At 44.5% G+C, this 19,930-nt stretch overlaps 1 protein-coding gene across 1 annotated transcript in view; it reads left to right on the plus strand.

Annotated features, from left to right (window-relative positions):
* Positions 1-4,897, plus strand: part of CD177 (CD177 molecule) — a 10,888-nt gene extending 5,991 nt beyond the window's left edge. Inside the window, exons 6-9 of the mRNA XM_006142011.3 lie at positions 1,216-1,356; positions 3,498-3,683; positions 3,787-3,921; positions 4,389-4,897. Of these exons, the coding sequence (XP_006142073.1) occupies positions 1,216-1,356; positions 3,498-3,683; positions 3,787-3,921; positions 4,389-4,654 (728 nt within the window). The 3' untranslated portion in view covers positions 4,655-4,897. The remainder of the gene's footprint in view (positions 1-1,215; positions 1,357-3,497; positions 3,684-3,786; positions 3,922-4,388) is intronic.
* The last annotated feature ends 15,033 nt before the right edge of the window (positions 4,898-19,930 follow it).

The raw sequence follows: 19,930 nt of genomic DNA on the forward strand, positions 1-19,930 counted from the left end.
TCCCTCCGGGGGGTGGTTTCTCACTTTCTGTCTCTCTGTCTCTGTCTGTCTTTCTGGCAAACACACGGACCCTATAGGGAAAATCCTCTCCAAAAAAAGAGAGAAGGCCTTACCACATATCATATACCATACACACCCCACACCATATCACACACCCACCTATACATCACACATTCGTCTGTGTGTGGTATGGTGTGGGGTGTGTACGGTAGGTGATGTGTGGTGTGTTTTCTTTCTTTTTAAAACAAATTAATTTCTTTCATGAGCAAGAGAGAGAGAGAAAGAGAAGTCCCCCCAAAAGGGTCTTCATGCCATGATCCACGTTCAGCTTCAGCTAGCCCCAGAACATGGGCACACAGGAGCCTGATGTGTTCAGGGAGGTTTCTGGATGCAACTCTGGAACTCTCCCATGCGGGTCAGCCTTTCAGAACGTTGTGTTATTACCTCCTCATCATTTAGCTTCGGGAAGGCCTAGGCTCAGGCTTTCAAACCAGAGTGCTGAGGGCCTCTGGGTCCAAGGTAGCTGAGGATGCTCACTAATCCCTGTCTTCCCCATCACCCACCCAGTCCCTACCAGGAGAGCCAGAATACCTGTGTTCTGAGCCCACCTCTGTCACTTCCTATCTGTAAGAGACCGACAACTCCTCTGCTTCGGTTTCCCCATCTTGAAAACAAGGGTGATGATGATAGTAATACCCCCTCCTTCAGGGGTTGCTGCGAGGAAGTCAGGCAGTCTGGATGAGATGAGCTCTTTGTGAGGATTAAATGCTCTAATCCTCGGAAGGAAATTAAACTAGCCAGGCACCAAGTATGCACAGTACACACTAAGATGGCAGTACTCTTGTTTGGAGTGAAGAGTTTCTCAGTTAAAAGAAATATCTAGTTTCTTTACTCAGCTGAAGACCTTGAAGACCAAGTAGAGAGGTAGAGATCTAAGGGTGAAAAAGAGCTATCCATCTCTCAAACCGAGGAGGGGAGCAGCCTTCCTCAAGGGGCTGGGACAGGAGGCCCCTGTGCTGTTGAAGCAGAAGTGAGGGAAACAATGGTGGGGAGCTAGTCTTCCCACGTCCCTTCTAAATCCAAGATCAAGGGATTCTGTGGTCAGGTCACCAGGAGCGTGACTGAGAGCGTAATCACCTACCCCACTACGGAATGTGGGGGGACAGACACAGAGGGTTCCTTGGTATACACACTCCCGTGCTTTCCTCTCCTTAGATTTTCTGACCTGTCATCGGGGGCTCACGCTCTGGATGAGGCCTGGCTTGTCTCAAGAACCTGTCAACTGGACCGTAGGAGGAAGCCAGATCTGCAACACTGGAGAGGTGTGTCAGGAGACGCTGCTGCTCATAGACGTAGGTGCGTGGGCTGGGCCAGAGGGAGACACCCTGCACCACCTGGGGGTGCATCCCCTGAATCTCCTGCCAGCTCTTCCCACACTTGGAGTTCTCAGTCCAATCCATCTCCTTCTGTCTCTGCACCTCAGTTTCTTCTTATGAAAACTGAGGGCAAGGCTATGGCAGTATCTTTGCTGCTTGTATTAAAAAGCAAATGGAGGGACCAACAGTTACCGTAATGGCTATTTCGCTGAACTCCCATGTAGCTGACCGGGGTTTGAGTCCCAGACCCGGTGGCTTAAACTCACACCGGGTGCGTTTGCATGCGTGCCCAAGATCCCAAGAGGAGGTGGAGGCAGAGGAGGCTTTGGAGGCCAAGGTGGAGGCAGAGGAGGCAGAGGTGGATTTGGTGGCAGAGGCCGAGGAGGCTTTGGAGGGCAAGGTGGCTTCCGAGGAGGCAGGGGAGGAGGAGGAGACCACAAGCCACAAGGAAAGAAGACGAAGTTTGAATAGTTTCTCTGTCCCTCTGTCTTCCCTCTTCTATTTGAAAGGACTCTGGGGTTTTCACTCTGTTACCTGGTCCCTGGCAGAGCCTTCTGAGGACATTCCAAGACAGTGTGTAGTCCTGTGGTCTACTTGGAAAGCCGCAGAAATAACGTTTCAAGGGAGATACTCTTGTTGGGTTTGACTGGATATTCATATATACTTTTTAAAGAGATGAGCGAGAGAGCTAACCCTTATCTGTAAGTTTTGAATTTATATTGTTTCATCCCATGTACAAAGCCATTTTTTCCTACAAATAGTTTTGTTGGTTTGTTTGTTTTTGTGTTGGGCAATTATAAAGGAAAGCAGAATGTTTTATCATGATTTTTGCTTCGATGACTTTAGGACAAATTAAAAACAGTCCAAAAAAAAAAAGAGCCCAAGAGGAGAATGGAGGAGAAGAGATTGCGGCGTGGCCATCTCCCCTGGGGGGTGATTTCTCGCTTTCTATCTCTCTGTCTCTCTCTGTCTTTCTGGCGAACACACGCGCCCTATAGCAAAAACCTCTCCAAGAAAAAAAAGCAAATGGGGTGAGGCTGGCAGATGCCAGTGGTGGTTGGGACAGTGGACTCTCACAAGTCCCAGGCGTGATGGCTTGTTTTCTCATTTATTCTGTCTCTCTCTGGTGAGTGCATGTGTCCTGTAGCAAATTAAAAAATAATAAGAATAAATAAAATTAATGGTTTTTTAAAAAATAAAAAAGCAACCTGAGGCACAAGACAATTTAAAATTGTTTGTTTGAGCAAACAACAATTTATGAATCAGGCAGCTCCAAACTCAAAGTGATTCAAGAACTGTCCCCCAAGGGAGCCCGAGAGCAACCTCCACAGGATGCTCGCAGAAGCAAAGCAACACAAACACTGATTGGTTACAGTTACAGTTGCTTTGTTGGCCCATCTCATTAGAAAAGTCCCTAGTTATATAATCGGTAGGCTACTTCTGACTGGATGAGCAGAAGTTCGGTTTTTCTTAGTTTAGGCTTTTACAAGAAATAGCTGAAGTCAAATTTCACTTATATTTGCAAGTCAAACATGGCCAAAGTCACGTGGAAGGCCTGCCTGGTTTTGTCAGCTCAACTGACTTTACCACTGGGTAAGCCTGAGGCTAGGCATGGCCACCCATGCAAAGGCTGAGCTGCTGCCGGCAAAGAGGAGCCTGAGTGACTTCACCCGTCAGAAGAAGTGTTTCTAGAGCTCCTGTTTTAGACAAGCAGACCCAATTGCATCTACCTTCTTGCAGCTTTATGTGCAATGCAGAAACAGAAAACAAAAAGGAGCAACATGAGGGTACAAAGATAACTCTGAAGAGAAACCCGACAAGGGGAAAAAAAAAAAGGAGATAGGAAAATGAGGGAAAGGCCTCCGTTTTAATACGAATGCTCAGGCCTGGTTCTATGGAGAAGGTGATGGGAGGTGGTGGAGCTGGGCGGGGAGGACCCAGGAGCTGGCCTTGGTGCTGCCCTACACTGAACATGACCAGCGCTATCTATTATAGCCAGGAGGCTTCCGGAGAGGCCTAGGGAGAATTGTGGAATCCAGTACAGGGAGTCTGGCTCCCAAGCCCCACCTGCTCCTGGAGCTTCCCTCCCCCAGCCCAGCTTTCACTTTTTCACCTCCTCAGGACAAAGCTCACTCCTTCTGGGCAGCAAAGGATGCAGCAAGATTGGGGCACAAGAGTCCCAGAGGGTCTCCGTACACTTGGGACCCCCTGGAGTGCTCATCGCCTCCTATACCCGCTTATGCTCCTCTGACCACTGCAACAGAGCCAACACCAGCAGTGTCCTGCTGAATGCCCTCCCTCGCCCAGGTATGGATACAGGGACCCTAGAACTACAGACATCTGGGCTCAAGGCAGGTGGCTGCAGCTGAGAGCAGAGCTGTGCACCCTTAACCTTCTGTTTGCTTCCCAGCTGCCCCTGCTCCAGGAAACGTGAGTTGTCCTGTCTGTGTGCAGTTATCTGGGTCTTGCTCGCCCAACTCTGATGTGGTTACCTGCCCCAGTGGGACCACTCATTGTTATGATGACACTGTCATTCTCAGAGGAGGTGAGTGCTAGAGGCTGGGTCCCTGAAATGAGAGGGCTGGTGGCCTGGACTCCTGGGTCTGAAGGAGGAGGAGCTGGGGACCAGACTCCAGCATTTGAGGGAGGAGAGACTGGGGGCTTGGACTCCAGGCTCTGAGAGAGGAGAGGCTGGGGGCCTGGACTCCTGAGTCTGGGGTGGAGGAGATGGGGCCTGGACTCCTGGGTCCGAGAGAGGAGGGACTGTGAGCCAGGACTTCAGGGTCTGAGGGAGGAGAGGCTGGGGGCCTGGACTCCTGGGTCTGAGGGAGGAGGGGCTGGGGGCCCGGACTCCTGGGTCTGAGGGAGGAGGGCTGGGGGCCTGGACTCCTGGGTCTGGGGTGGAGGAGGGGCTGAGGGCTCAGGAAGGAGAGACTGGGGCCCAGGATCCTGGGTCCTAGGGATTTAGATGTGCTATGTTTTGTGTCCTCTGACTTGATCTTCACCCTCTAGGTGGATTATCCTCCCCTTTGAGCATTCAAGGGTGTGTGGCCCAACCTACCAGCTCCTTGTCCAACCGCCTCCAGAATATTGGCATCTTCTCTGTGACAAAAATCTTGAAGGAGAATGAGGATTCAGATAACTATCCTCTTATGAAAGATGGAGTTGCCCCTGTCCCCTACCTCTCTTGGGTGATGGGGCTGGGGCCATTTCTAGTCCTTTGGTTGGCGGGGACAGGGAGAGGCTTTGCCATGCTCACTAACTCCATTTCCCCATGATTTTTTAACTTCTGCTGACCACCCAAACCCAGCCCTCTCTCTAGTCTCATAACCTAATAACCTCGGACATCGATTAGTTTCCTATTCTCTTCATAAATGATCCGTCCCACACTCCTGCACACATGTTATCACCTGGTGGTAACATATGGGAGGCCTGGGAGCAATTGAACTTGCCTTGTGGGAGAGGGTCATTCAAAGAGTGATCAAATGTGTCTGATAATAAAGAGCCTGCCCTTTCTCCCAGTGCTGGGATTTCTCTACGTGAGGGGAGGGGAAGAGATCTGGCATGGAGAGAGAGTATCAGGTGGCATCAAGTGAAAGAATCCGTATCTGCGGCCCATCCTTTATTGGTCTGGTCCACATCTCCACATCTCTGCTTTGGGGGTAGCAGAGTCTCTGCTGTAGCCAGACGTATTTGGGTATGACTGTGATCTGGGAGATGAAGATGCAAGGCCAGTAAGGGTCTCCCTTGGCAACCAGACCCAGCACACCTCATCTGTGCACCTGGAGGAGAGGTTAGTCATGGGATAATTGACGTAAGAGCTTGTGAGAACAAAAGGGTTAGTGTCGCTTCTCAGGATTGTCATCATTGGGTCTCTGTTACCACCCCAGGCCTGAAAGGGTGAGAAGAAGGATCCATTGCTGGAATCTGGAGAGACAGGGGTCAGGGGAGAGATTTTCCTGACGGGAATTCTGATCTCAGTCTGAAGAATACACTCAGCCCTCAGTGACATACAAGGAGGAGGTGGGGAATTAACATTCCAGCCCTACGCAATGTCCTTCCTCTGGTCTCCCCATTGTCTGAGCCCAACTGGAAGCTGGAAAGAAGGAGATCTCATTGAGGCATTCTCATTAGACCTGCCACTCACAAGGTAAAGCAGAGGGGAGAGGGGAGGAGAGTGAATCTGGAGAAGAAAACAGAAAGAGTACAGCACAATCCACCTCTTTCCCCCTCAAAATCAACCCTACCATAGTGATCCTCATCCTATATCAGGAAACCTATAAGGGGCTCTTTCCCAGTTGCCTATTCTCTCTCTCTCTCCTCTCTCTCTCTCTCTCTTTTATTTTTAGTCTGCCATAGGGCATGTGCCCTTTCCAGAGAGAGAGATAACATGAGAAATCACTTCCTGGGGAGATGGTCTCTTCACGGTCCCTTTGCCTCCATTCTCTTCTTGGCATTTTAGGCAAGCATGCACATGCATCCAGCATGACTTTCAAACCACACAGTTTGCTGTGTGGGATACAGTCACCTTAACCTCCATGCTACCTGCTGCCCGCCCCCCCTCCCTTACCTAATCTGATACCTTCTAGGATAACATAAATAACAAGATGAGTCCTGCCTCATTTGGCCCACCAGGAAAAGAACTTAAGCCAAAAGTCTACCTAACCTCCTCACCTGGTTCACGGTGGGGATTAGTATCCCCATTGTCCAAGTAATCCCTGGGAGATCTGAACATTGCCCAACTCCCCAGACAAATGGTCCAGGTCTCTTTGGTGTGGAAGAAGAATCAGTCTACACCACTGACTGCAATTCAGGATCCTCTCCAACTGCCCCAGCCTTCACTTCATTCATGGGGTGCCAGGTCTGTGAACTGGCTCAGTCCGGAAACTGGATAAAAGGTCATTGTGGAGACTCCAGTCATCAGAGGCAGAGCATTTCTTATGTATCAAGCAGTGTCTTCATAGACTTTCCATTTATTTCATGTTTAGAGACCTGCTTCCCCACTACTGAAACACTCTAATGACCTTTTGCTTTGGGGCTCATTTTAGTAATGGGGGATACTTTGTCTTTGAATGCTCACAGTCACCACTTGTCCATTCTAAGTTTCTCTTTTTACCTATTGAGATCAGGGAACTCAACTCTATTTCAGCATTTCTTATAAGCATCTTCTGCCTCAGAGGTGAGCTAGCACAGAGCTCTTGAGGTGCCCTTCTCAACGCATTTCTTTTTATCTTTTTTGTTTGTTTGAGAGAGAGATTTTTGTTACAGGGTGTGTGTGCTTGCTGGAGAGAAAGACAGAAAGCGAGATATTACCCCTCAAGAGGAATGGCCACACCATAATCCCTTCTCCTCCATGGGATTTTGGGCACACATGCACACGTGCCTGGCATGGTTGACTACGTGGAGGTTCAGCGATGTAACCATTATGCCATCAGCTGGTCTCACAATATATTTCTTAATGCCTTCCTGGGGGCTATGGTAAGGTGAGGAGGATGCACACAACCAGCCATTTTATTCTGGAGTTCCCATTCCCCGAAACTTTGGACTCATAGGCAACATCTACCTCTGTTCTACAACTAGGGACTTTCCAGTGGCCAACAGTCTTACTAACCAGTCAAACATTTTCTTTGCTTTACTTCTGTGCTTGTCTTAGAAAAGCCTCTAAACCCTCTTGCACTCCCTAGAACTGGAGGAGAAGCCCTTCCTCTCGTATGTGTCCCTATCACCCTCTACAAGCAAAGTCTAATATTATGCCAGGGAGACCACGAAATATGCTTGTAAGATCTAGCTCTGGTATCACAAGTGGAGTGATGAAAGGGGTTCTGGAGCTGAGAGGCAATAAAAGAATAATTGGCACAGGAGACCAGCAGTTAGAGTAATGGCTATGTCGCTGGACTCCCACGTAGTCGACCACAGTTCACGTCCTGGACCCGGTGGCTTAAAACTCACGCCGGGCGCGTGTGCGTGCATGCCCAAGATCCCGAGAGGAGAATGGAGGAGAAGGGATTGTGGCGTGACCATCTCCCCTGGGGGGTGATTTCTCGCTTTCTGTCTCTATGTCTCTCTCTCTCTGTCTGGCGAGTGCACGCGCCCTATAGCGAAAACCTCTTCCCAAAAAAGAATAATTGGCACAGAGGCTGTCTCTGCACATGCTCCAGGACTTATGCCAGAGTGGATGGGTGAGGTCCTATCATACTCTCAGTTCATGGCTCTCTTGCCCAGACTAGGTCTACATTTCTCTGTCTGGCTATGTTGGATCCTCATTCTTGTTGATGTGGAGGAAAGCAAGTACCTTCTCACGAGGCAATGCCCCAGGTGCAATTGTTGACAAACTTTCATACAGGGTGGGACTGGTTCCCTCAGGTGGATGTGGGGATATCCTCACTGGCAACCAGCGTGTGGGGGTATTGGTCTGCCCAGGGTTTCTATCCCATGTCTCAGGGCCACACTCCCTTCTCCATCAATGCCTTTTCCTTAGCTCAGCATCGTGGGAGTGAACACTGTTCAAAAGGAAAATGCACAATGAAATTTCAGTGTTTGTTTGTTTCAAATAATGAATCATGAATTGGCAACTCCAAACCGGAATTGGCTCAAGAGCGCTCCATCAGGGGAATGCAAGAGGGAGACTTTTACAACACAAGCTCAGAAGTAAAGCCAAGAAAATGTTTGGTTATAGTAATACAGTTGGCCACTGGAAAACCCCTAGTTATAGAATTACAAACGTGTTGGATACTGCTGGCTGGTTGGGCTTAAGTTCTGTTTTTCTTCAATTCAAGCATTTACAAGAAGTAGTTCAAGTTAAGTTTCTCTTATGTTTGCAACTTAAGCAAGGATGACGCCTCTTAAGAGGTCTCAGTGGCTTTGTCTGTGCAGGAATTCTTCGGGTCCAGTCTATTTTTTTCTTTAAGACAGGATCTGGGGCCCAGCAGGTGGCATAATGGTTAAGGTGCTAGACTCCCACATGGCTAACCATGGTTCAAGTCCCAGACCTAGAGGCTTGAAAATCATGCTGGGAACATGTGCATGCATGTCCAAGGTCCCGAGAGAAGAACAGAGAAGGACTTACAGAGTGGCCATCCTCCCCTGGGAATGATTTCTCATTTTTTCTCTCTCTGTGACAAGCATGCTTACCCTATGGCAAAAACCTTTAAAAAAAAAATAGACAGGATCTGACTTTGTCATGATCCCCCTGCCTCAGCCTCCCAAGTAACTGTAATTAAAGGTGCATGCCACCACTCCGGGGTCCTTTTATAAAGACAAGGCCTCACTGTGTTGCCCAAACCAGTCTCAAGTTCTTGATTGTCCTGCCTTAGGCTCCCAAGTTGCTAGGATTACAGGCACACACCACCACAACTGGGCCCCAGTCTTCATTTTAACTTACTTGAACAACACTTCTGTGGTCATGAAACTGCAAATCTTTCACTTGGTCTCTGGTTTAGTCCCCAGCCAATCTGCCCGGGGTCTATATAGGAGACAAGGGACTCACTGCCAGGGAAGCTTTCTGATCGCCCTCTCACATCCATTTGCATACTCTCATCTTCCAATTGCCCCCTTCCCCCATGCTTGTTTTTAGGCAATTTCCACTGCCAAAATGACAAAGTGTCCGGCCACTCCGACTCCCAATTCCTTGTCCTCTGCCTGCACCTCTTGTACCGTGACGGTAACTGTGATGTCAGCACAGGTCTTGCTTCCCTTGTGCCCCATCTCCACCCATCAAGGTGGGCATCGCCATGCTCTCCTACGTGATGCAGCCTGACCCTAGGATCCAGTTTGGTGTCTGATTTTTGGTGCCACTCCTGAATCTAGTTGTTGAACTGGTCAGGGTTGCAGCAGGAAATGGAATGGCACATTCAAATCGGGTAATTCAAAAACAATTTATTAAAGGAATTTATAAATATAAGGTCATGATCTAGGAGATCTACGTAAGATAGTATAGGACATGGGAGTGTCATTAAATAATCTACCCTGTCTACTAACCATAAAATTTACTGACTTTTCAATATACCAGTAGATTAAATTTTAAGCCCATTTTAACTTTTTTTTTTTTTTATGTTACATACATGAGATAGAGAGACACACAGAGGAATCACCCTCAGAAAATCTCATCTCAAGCCAGCAGGTGGCATGGTGATTAAGGCATTGGATCCTACGTGGCCAAGTATGTGGTTCGAGTCTAGACCCGATGGCTTGTAAAACAGATGTGTGTGTACCCAAATTCCCCAGAGGAGAATGGAAGAGAAGGGATTGTAACGATAGCCATGGCCTCTGGGGTTGATTTCTAACTCCTCCTCCCAATCACCATATCTCTCTGGCAAGCGCATACAGCCTATGGCAAAAATCTGAAAAATAAATAAATAAATAACTCATTTCCAGACCTGGGAGCATGCTCATTGGGGAAGACTCTTTCAGCAGAAAAGCTCTTTGGGTAAGCCCCTTCCCCCAGCCCTCCAGCCTCTCAGGATCCTGGGTCCTGGTGTGTTTTCAGGATGACCTAGAGACCTGAATCCATGGTTGTCTATGTGGCTTCCAACCTCGTGGGCACTGCATTGCCACTTTGCTGCAGTGACTGGATCCATCTTTCCCCCCTATTAGTAAAGTAGACTTTATTCTGGAATAGAGACAAGTTCAGTTTGCAGAATGAAGCTTTTTGCCTCCCCCGTCCCCCAGGGGAAGATGGCCATTCTGCAATCCCTTCTCTATGTCTTTGGCAGGTGCACAAAGACAAAGTGAAAACCCCAACTTTGCAGTAGAACGAAACTTGGTACACATGCGTTTTCACATTTCTTTCTTTCTTTCTTTCTTTTTTCTTTACATTCAATCACTGTATATCTTTACCCTGCTCCTGAATGATTCACAACCATTGAAGAAATTGAGTCTTAAATAAAAATATTCATTGAAGCCAATGATAACAAGCACACAAGCTCTCCTAACCTATTGGACAGTGAAAGCAGTCATAAGGAGGAAGTTCATAGCAATTAGTGCTCACAAACAAACAAAGGAAAAAGCAAAAACCCTGAAAGGTGGAAAATACACAACCTAACAACCTACCTCAGGGAACTGGAAAAACAAACACCACCAACAAAAAGTACTAGGAGAAAAGAAATAATAAAGACTTGAGCAGGCATAAATGAAATAGAGAATAACCGAACAATACAGACAATGAAACCAAACGCTGGTTCTTTGAAGATGAACAAAATTGACACACTTTTAGCTAGATTAATTAAGAACAGAGAAAGAAAGCATAAATCCAATCAACAACTATGCAGGCAATATTACAATAGACATAACAGAAATCCCTACTAACTTTTTTTACTACATTACCCTGATTTATTACGTTAAAGCAAAAACAAGGCCTCCATCACATTTCTACATTTTGAGTTCTGACCAAAGCTAGTTTTTCTGATTTTCTTTCTTTCTTTTCTTTTCTTTTTTCTTTCTTTCTTTCTTTTTTTTTTCTTTTCTTTTTTTTTTTAGGTTTTTGCCTTAGGGCACATGAGAGAGTAAGAGAGAGAGAGAGAAAGAGACAGTGAGAGGGAAAGTGAGAAATCACCCCACGGGAGAATGGCCATGCCATGATCCCTTCTCCATTCTCCTCCTGGGATCTTGGGCACGTACGCACACACATGCAGTGGTGTGATTTTCAAGCCACTGAGTTTGGGGCTCAAACCAGCAGGGTCAGCCATGTGGGAGTCCAGTGACATAACCACTCCACCATCTGCTGGTCCCCAGAAATAGTTTTAGATGAGAAAGAATTCCTAAAGAGATATAAAATAGCTAAGTATAATAATTAAAGTCTGCTTTAAAAAAAAAAAAAAAACAACCTTTCTTAGCAATAAAGAATGAAATGCAGCTGTTACAACGACTGCACCATCACCAGGTGATTCTCGCTAAATTTCTCTCCTGCTTAAGTAATAATTCATTCACATGGGGAAGAACTTAGGCTAGGTCTAAAATAACCTGGCTCTTTAATCACAGAAGTTAAACAGTACAAAATAAACTATATGTGAAAAGGGAAGCCACCCAAATTGATGGGAGAATCTTTCTGTTAAACTATAAGCTTAGAGATTGAGACTTCAACGCTATAAACACCATATCTCTGTCCATTTAGCTTTGTCTCCTTTTTCTCTAATGTTTTGATAAAATTTAATTGTTTGCCAACAGAGCTCTTCAGGACTTCTTGATTTATTCTAGGCAACATATTTTTTTGGAGAGGTTTTTGCTATAGGGCGCGTGCGCTCGCCAGACAGACAGAGAGAGACAGAGAGACAGAAAGCGAGAAATCACCCCCCAGGGGGGATGGTCACGCCGCAATCCCTTCTCCTCCATTCTCCTCTCGGGATCTTGGGCACACACGCTCACGCACCTGGTGTGAATTCCAAGCCACCGGGTCCGGGACATGAACCGCAGTTGACTACGTGGGAGTCTAGCAACAAAGCCATTATGCTAAGTGCTGGTTCCCTAGGCAACATATTTTTTGATGTCCCTGGATGTTTGCTTTTTTTTTTTTTTTTCTGTTTTGAAGTACATTGGCATTACACTTTCAACGATTTCAATATACATCCTTAAGATAACATTATCACACTTGGGGAACCAGCAGTTAGTGTAATGGCTATGTCGCTGGACCCCCACGTAGTCGACCGTGGTTCGAGTCCCAGACCCGGTGGCTTAAAACTCACGCCGGGCACGTGTGTGTGCATGCCTAAGATCCCGAGAGGAGAATGGAGGAGAAGGGATTGCGGTATGGCCATTCCCCCCCAGAGGGGGGTGGTTTCTCACTTTCTATCTCTCTGTCTCTCTCTGTCTTTCTGGTGAGTGCATGTGCCCTATACCAAAAACCTCTCAAAAACAAAAAAGATATTACTGTACATATTATCGTCAACAGAGAATTTTCCGTTTTGTGTTTCTTAAATGTCTTGCTTCTTTCTTTTTCCCCTCTCGCCCTCCATCATTTCCCACTCTCCTCCCTCACTGTCTCTGGTACCCACAGTGGTGTTCCATGCCTTTATACCATTTTGTATGCTGTGATGATAGACAGTGGATTGAGTGTAAACTCAAATAAATAAAACTATATATATATGTATATATACACATATATAAATAACATTTTAAACAGTGTAAAAACAATGAAGAGATTCTTAAGAGACATGAACATTCTAGGCTTAGCAAATGTTAATATTTTGTTTCATTTGCTTCAGATATTTTTATTCATTAATAAAACATTACAGGTAATAATTTTTTTAAAAAGTTTGTGATCCTGTCTGACTGGGAATGCTGGGGTTGGGTGTGGTGGAGCATGGCATGAGACCCTGTTGAAGGTTCTTGTCTTTCTTGCTCATGAAAGAAATAAATAAACTTAAAAAAAAATGAAGATGTCCCTAATTTCTCTACCACTGCTATGTATAAACCTGACAAAAATGCTAGTGTGGATACCAAGAGACTTACATAATAACGTTCACACCAATATTGTTTGCAATGGAAAAATTTGAAATAATGCAAATGTTATTTATTTATTTATATTTATTTATTTATTTATTTTGAAGAGGTTTTTTGCTATAGGGTACATGTGCTCACCAGAAAGACAGAGAGACAGAAAGCAAGAAATCACCCCCCAGGGTGGATGGCCACTCTGCAATACCTTCTCCTCCACTCTCCTCTCGGGATCTTGGGCACGCACGCACATGTGGCCGGCATGAGTTTTAAGCCACCGGGTCCGGGACACAAACCCGGGTCGACTACGTGGGAGTCCAGCGACATAGCCATTATGCTAACTGCTGGTCCCTGAGACCCGCCTTTTTAATCAGTCACGGACTTCCCTTTCTGTCAGTAGTATGTATACCCGTCTAGAAATTGCCAGAGGGCTCTCGGACGTGGCTGGGAATAACCTGCAGTAATTATAAAAGGAACAGCAATGCCTTGGAACTTCATTTAGAGACCCCCAAATGTGCTGCCACCACCTGTGCAAAGCTGGGTCCTGGACAGGGGAGTCAGATGTGGGGCGGAGCTTAGCACAGGCTTGTGAATGCAGTTGTTCCTGAAAATCCATTGTACCCTGAAAGTTGTTTTTGTGTTTTTATGTTTTTCAGAGAGAGAAATGTTTGCTATAGGGTGCATACACTTACTAGAGAGGCAGAGAGAGAGAGAGAGAGAGAGAGAGAGAGACAGAAAGCAAGAAATCACCTGCTGGGGGGATGAATGTCCACGCTGCAGTCCCTTCTCCTCCATTCTCCTCCTGGGATCGTGGGCACACACACACATGTGCCAGTGTGAGTTTCCAGCTGGGACTTGAACTATGTGGGAGTGCAGTGATGTAACCATTATACCACCTGCTGGTCCCCGAAAGTGTATTTTTAATCTCCCATATTTAGTTAGTGAATATATATATATATATATATATATACACACACATTATATATAGGTGTATATATATATATACATTATATGTGTGTGTGTGTGTATTCATCTAAACCCAGATATTCCCAAGAAGGTCGTAATTTACGTGGGCTGTGTGTTTTTTGTTTTCAGTTCTGCTCTGCGTCATAACTGTAAAAAAATAAGTCCTAACCTGCACTGTAGTCTCTGCTCACTGTCACATATGTAACTGCTTTTTCATTTTGATTTGTAGAAGAGCTTCGCAGCAGAAACACCAGTAAGCAATTTTATATTACTAAGAGGCTTTTTTCCTTCCTAAATGTTTGAATTGTGTACCTTAGTGTTTTGTCCACTGAAGAAGCTTTTGAAGGCCCTTGCAACTTTGTTGCTAGCTTGAGATTAATTGTTGTGGTTGTACTGTTCACGTGTTTTGAAATATGAGTACAGCTAAATAAAATACTCAGTTTTTAATATTAACCATAGCATTGGTTAGTGAGACATTTCCTGTATTCTAATCTATTTTGAGAAATTTAGTGGTTTTTTTTCTTTTACATTATGTCTTACAGTTCAAGTCGATTTTAATAAGCAACCATTTTAAAAGTCACAGTAGCTTTCCAACTAATATTTATCCATTTTTCGTGGGCCCACTAGTTGCATCTTTAAATCCATAAATAAGTTTCCTTAAGTATCATACTTTTCTGGTCTTTTTAAGCTTAGTGATGGGGGAAGCACAAGAAAAAATTCAGTAGGATACAGTTTTCATTTTGTAAACACTAATGTATTAAACTTGCTATACATTAAAGCAAAGAATACATATTTTTATTTGAATTGTGTATATGAATTGGATGTTAAAACTAGTTGATATTTTTCATTGTGTTTGAGGTATTTTCACTGAGCAAGGTCAACTGGTGACCTCAGTATTACAGCCAAAACAGCCAAGGGACAGGTTCTCCCTGAGACTGTGTCGTACTTCATTGTGTGAAGTCTGCGTTTCTGTGACTCTTAAAGCTGTTCATGAGTTGGGACAAGTACACTTACTTCCTGTGGCAATAAAGATTTTTAATGCCACACACACACACACACACACACACACACACACAAATGAGCATTACCTCACCACTTGTTTTGAAAGAGTTCAGCAAATAAAGTATACCTATATCCATCTATTGAGTGTAAAGAATATGTGGTAAAATGTTAAAGCAAGAACTGGGAATCTAGGTAAAGAGTATATGAAGGTTCTTTGTGCTATTTTGCTGCGAACATATCTGGCAATACGGTCTTTTAATTCCTATGCCGGACCAGCAGATGGCACAGAGGTTACATCACTGGACTTCCACGTGGCTGACTGTGGTTCCAGTCTTGGACCCGGTGGCTTGAAAATCACAAGTGTGTGTGCGATCGTGCCCAAGGAGAATGGAGAAAGGACTGTGGTGTGGCCATCCCCCTGGGGGGCGATTTCTCACTTTTCCTCTCACTGTCTCTGTTTCTCTCTCTCCAGCAAGCATACCACACCCTAAGGCCAAAACCTCTAAATAAAATAAAATAAATAATTCTTATGAACTGTACTATGATACTATAATGCTCATTTTAGCAAATATTCCAGCATAAGAAACTTAAAAATATGTTAAGAAAACTCTGGGAGAAAATTATATAGTTATACAAATATCATAAATTATGATATAAAAAATATTAAATAATATAGTAAGTCATATTATTCAAATATAAATGTTATCTCTTTTCTATAGCTTCTTTCTGACTTCCTCATTAGGATTTCACAGTATTCTTTGTGAAACCCCCAAAGATAAAAATTGGTCAAAATTTTACATTCTAGGGGCCAGCCGTTGGTGTAATGGCTATGTCACTGGACTCCCACGTAGTCAACTGTGGTTCAAGTCCCAGACCTGGTGATTTAAACTGATGCTGGGTGCGTGTGCATATGTGCCCAAGATCCTGAGGAGAATGGGGGAGAAGGGATTGTGTCATGGCCGTCTCCCTCGGGGGGTGATTGTTTGCTTTCTGTCTCTCTGTCTCTCTGTCTTTCTGGAGAGCGCATGTGCCCTATAGCAAAAAAATTCTCGATGCTGCAATCCTCCAGCCTCCATAGGTTTTTGCCATAGGGTGGGCGCCACCACGCCCCTAGCAAAAAACTTCAAAAAAAAAAAAAATCATGTTCTACCAAGAATACTATACCCAGCAAGATAATCCTTGATATGGGGAAAAAAAAGATAAAAACATTCTCAGGTAAATAAAACCCGAAAGAATTTACCAACTCCAGAACACCTCTTCATGAGGTTCCGAAGGGAATGCTATACCATGAAAACCAAAAGTCAGATGGATAGTTATAAGAGAACAAAGCTCACTTAATGATAGGAACATGCCCGGAAATATCGATAATAACGTTGAACATTAATGGATTAAATTCACCAGTCAAGAGACACAGACTGGCTGAATGGATAAAGAAACAGAAACCCTCTATTGTCTGCAAGAAACACATCTTATGGATAAAGACATACACAGACTAAAAGTGAAGGGCTGGAAAAAGTATTCCATACAAATGGGAATAAAAAAAGGGCTGGAGTTGTGATACTGTTTTCAGAAAAAAAATAGGCTTTAAGATAAAGACTGTAAGAAGAGACAAAGAAGGGCATTGTATAGTAGGAAATGGGCTAATTCATCAAGAAGACATAACACACATATCTATGCACCCAACTCAGGTGCACCTAAATATGTGAAAAACTGCTGGAGCTAAAAGGAGAGACAGAGTGCAACACTATAATTCTTGGGGATCTCAACACTCCATTGTCCCCTTTAGATAGATCTTCTAGACAAAAAATAAGCAGAGAGATACAGGACCTGAACGATATTATAAATCAAATGGGCTTGACAGACATCTATAGAACTTTCCACCCTGAGATCATAAAATATACATTTTTCTCACCCTGGCATGGAACTTTTTCAAAGATTGATCATATGAGGGACCAGTAGTTAGCGTAATGGCTACAGCAACAGACCTCCCCCTCGGACCCGGACCCGGTGGTTTAAAACTCAAGCCGGGCGCGTGTGCATGCGTGCCCAAGATCCCAAGAGGAGAATGGAGAAGAAGAGATTGCGATGTGACCATCCACCCTGGGGGGTGATTTCTCGCTTTCTGTCTCTATGTCTTTCTCTGTCTGTCTGGCAAGCACATGCGCCCTATAGCAAAAACCTCTACAAAAAAAAAAAAAGAAATAATAAAACAAATTTTGTCATAATAGGAAGAGAATAATCAAGTTGTCCATCTTGGGTATGTATGCACATGTGTACGGTGTAAGTTTTAAACCCCTGGATCTGGGACTTGAACCATGGTCGACTATGTGGGAGTCCAGTAACATAACCATTGCACCATCTGCTGGCCCCCAGTTTACCCAACATCTTAATCTTGGCAATAGCTCTTTGTTCCTCCTTCTCTGGGAGCAGGGGGTTTTTATGCTCATCATAGAAATCAACATTTCTGCTTCAGTTCTCAAATTCATCTTGCAATTTGGAGATTAGGAGGCATCTGAACGTTGTGCTGTTTCTGTCCTGGGCCATCCAAGTTTGGTGCATCTTCTGCCAATGGCAGGCGTAGTTGAGCGTACAATGAGCTAGACTTTGCCTCTTCTAAAACTTTGTCCACAATCAGCAATATAACCCCTTTAAGGGTGATTTTTGACTTGACACCCATATTGAGAAGCTAAAGGCATAGCTTGTTGAGCTTCTCAGGCGTAAGTTTATTTAAAATGCCTCTTACTTTCCTGAAGACTGCATCATATTCTTTCCCCTTTGTAGCGTTGTTTGCTGCAGAGTTGTCATCTCGTCTAGCGTTTCCTGCAGGAATCCATTTCTGAGCATTTTGCCCTGGGGTTTTCCCCAGGAATTTGCTGTTGCTGGAGCTGAGGGGATGAGCGAAATGAAAAACCTTCACCAAGAACTCAGTAGCTGCCACCGCAGCTGCCTCCAGCTGGTCAGGGGGACAGGAAAGGGAGGGTGAAGGGGAATGGAAAACAAACAAAGGGGAAGGAAGGGGGAGAAAGGAGCCAGTGTCCTGAAACTCAGCTCAGAGTAGCTGCTGCAGCCACCACCCAGTACCCACTGCCACCTCCATAGAGCTTTGGCTCTCTGCTGGCCCATATTAACCTTAATGTCTTCTTTTCCATGACTTTATTTAGTAATGAGTTTGGGTTCATCATCACAATAAAATAAATAACCCCCATATAAATAAAAGTGTTAATAATCACCCTAACCAAGGTTAATATGGTAGATAGAGGTGACTCACTTTAACATAGAAAAAAGTTATTTACCTAAATTTAAAATTTTTGTTACTGAAGAACTGCTCTCATTCCTATGTTCTTTTTTTTCCCAACTTAATTTTATTTATTATCATAATCTTGTTTGGATTACATTGAGTCACATATATCTTTACAGTGTCTTACGTTTCTTTTTCCAGAAGGAATACCTCTTGCATATCTCATTCCTATGTTCTGGCTTCTGTGTAAGGGAGATTACTTAGTTCAATGACAACTACTTACTGAGCATCCACTCTGATTGGGCGCTACTCCAGCATTGACAAAACAGCAAGCTTATTGACAACACACTGACAACACATGCTTGCTTATATTGTGAGGGGGGAATACTAGAGTTGTGATTTTATGTCAGCACAATTGAAATGCATCATTTCCAATTGTAATTTATTATAGAAATAGTAAAACAAACTTTGTCTTAATAGGAAGAGAATAAGCAAAGTGTCCATCTTCATCATTGGAGATTTCTACTGAATTTTTAAAAACACTTATTCAGTTATTTCTTCCATGAGGGAGAAAGAGACAGCACACACTCCCAATAGGGTCTTGACACCATGACACACCCCCAGCCTCCGCTAGTCCTGAGTCATGGGCAAGCCATGTCGATGGGAGGTCTCCAGGGAGGTCTCCAGACCTGAACTTGGAACCTTCCCATGTGGGAATACCTCACAAAGCATCATGTTTTACCTGCGCACTACCATCTGGGCTCTTGGTAGAGTTTTTGGTGGGTATAAAAGCTGAGCCTGGAGTCTTTTGCTTACACACATGAAAAAGTTAACTACTATGGGACTTGTCCTCTCACTATAAATGACTGAACAGATGGTATGAAACAACCGTATAGGGAGTGCAGGATTGCAATCCCTGAAAAATGGACACGAGCGAGGACCAAGGAGTGATGGCCCTAGCTTTTTCCTGGAGTCGGTTTCCAGACTGTGGTGTAGGGAGACGGGACACAAGCAGAGCATGGTGGTCACATGCCAAGTTAGAATCTGGGGAGGAGGGAGTGGCTTGGATTTGCAGAGCAGAGTACTGGAGAGAAGGGGGCTGGACCAAGAAAGGCCCATGGATTGGCCCAGGTTTCCCACTGTGCTCATTGCCGCAGACGGGCTCACATGTACATGGAGTGACATTTCAAGTGGCTAGGCAAAAACCAGCCCACCAAATGAACAAAATTAAGAAGGTAGCTATATGTGGGACAAAGTCCAGAGTTCATGTAGAAAGAGAAGAAGTGCAAATTCTATTAAACCAGGGCAGGGGGACATTACTGAACACACAGAACATTCAGTAGAGACCCCAGAAAGGTTATGCTTTAAGAGTAGGGCTAAATGTGCCCTAAAGTCTACTCGATACCCATGCTAACCAAACTTAAATATTCCATATTACCTTATGTCATATTCTTAAATATTTCCATGTATTAGCAATGAACAACTGGGAGATGAAATATTTTTTAAAAAAACATTTACAATGACATCTTTATGCATAAAATACTAAGTAGTACATTTAACAAAATATGTGGAAGACTTGTCCACTGAAAGCTACTAAGCATTACTAATAAAAATTAAAGAAGTCTTAGATAAATGGAGAGATATAGCATGTGCACAGATTGGAAGATTCAATATTGTGGTGATATCAATTCTCACATAAATGCAAAGATTCAGTAAAATCAATAAATCAAAAGAAGATCCCATTCCCAACCAAAAACTAGGCTTTTTGTAGAAGTTGACAAGTTGATGATAGATAGGAACAATATGGGGACCAGCAGGTGGTGTTGTGGTTAGGGCGCTGGACACTCCCACATGGCAGACCATGGTTCGAGTCCTAGACCTGGTGGCTTGTTTTCTCACTTCCTCTCTCTCTCTCTGTGTG

This window comes from Tupaia chinensis, unplaced genomic scaffold (assembly GCF_000334495.1).
Source record: "Tupaia chinensis unplaced genomic scaffold, TupChi_1.0 Scaffold000067_1, whole genome shotgun sequence".
Classification (NCBI taxonomy): Eukaryota; Metazoa; Chordata; class Mammalia; order Scandentia; family Tupaiidae; genus Tupaia; species Tupaia belangeri.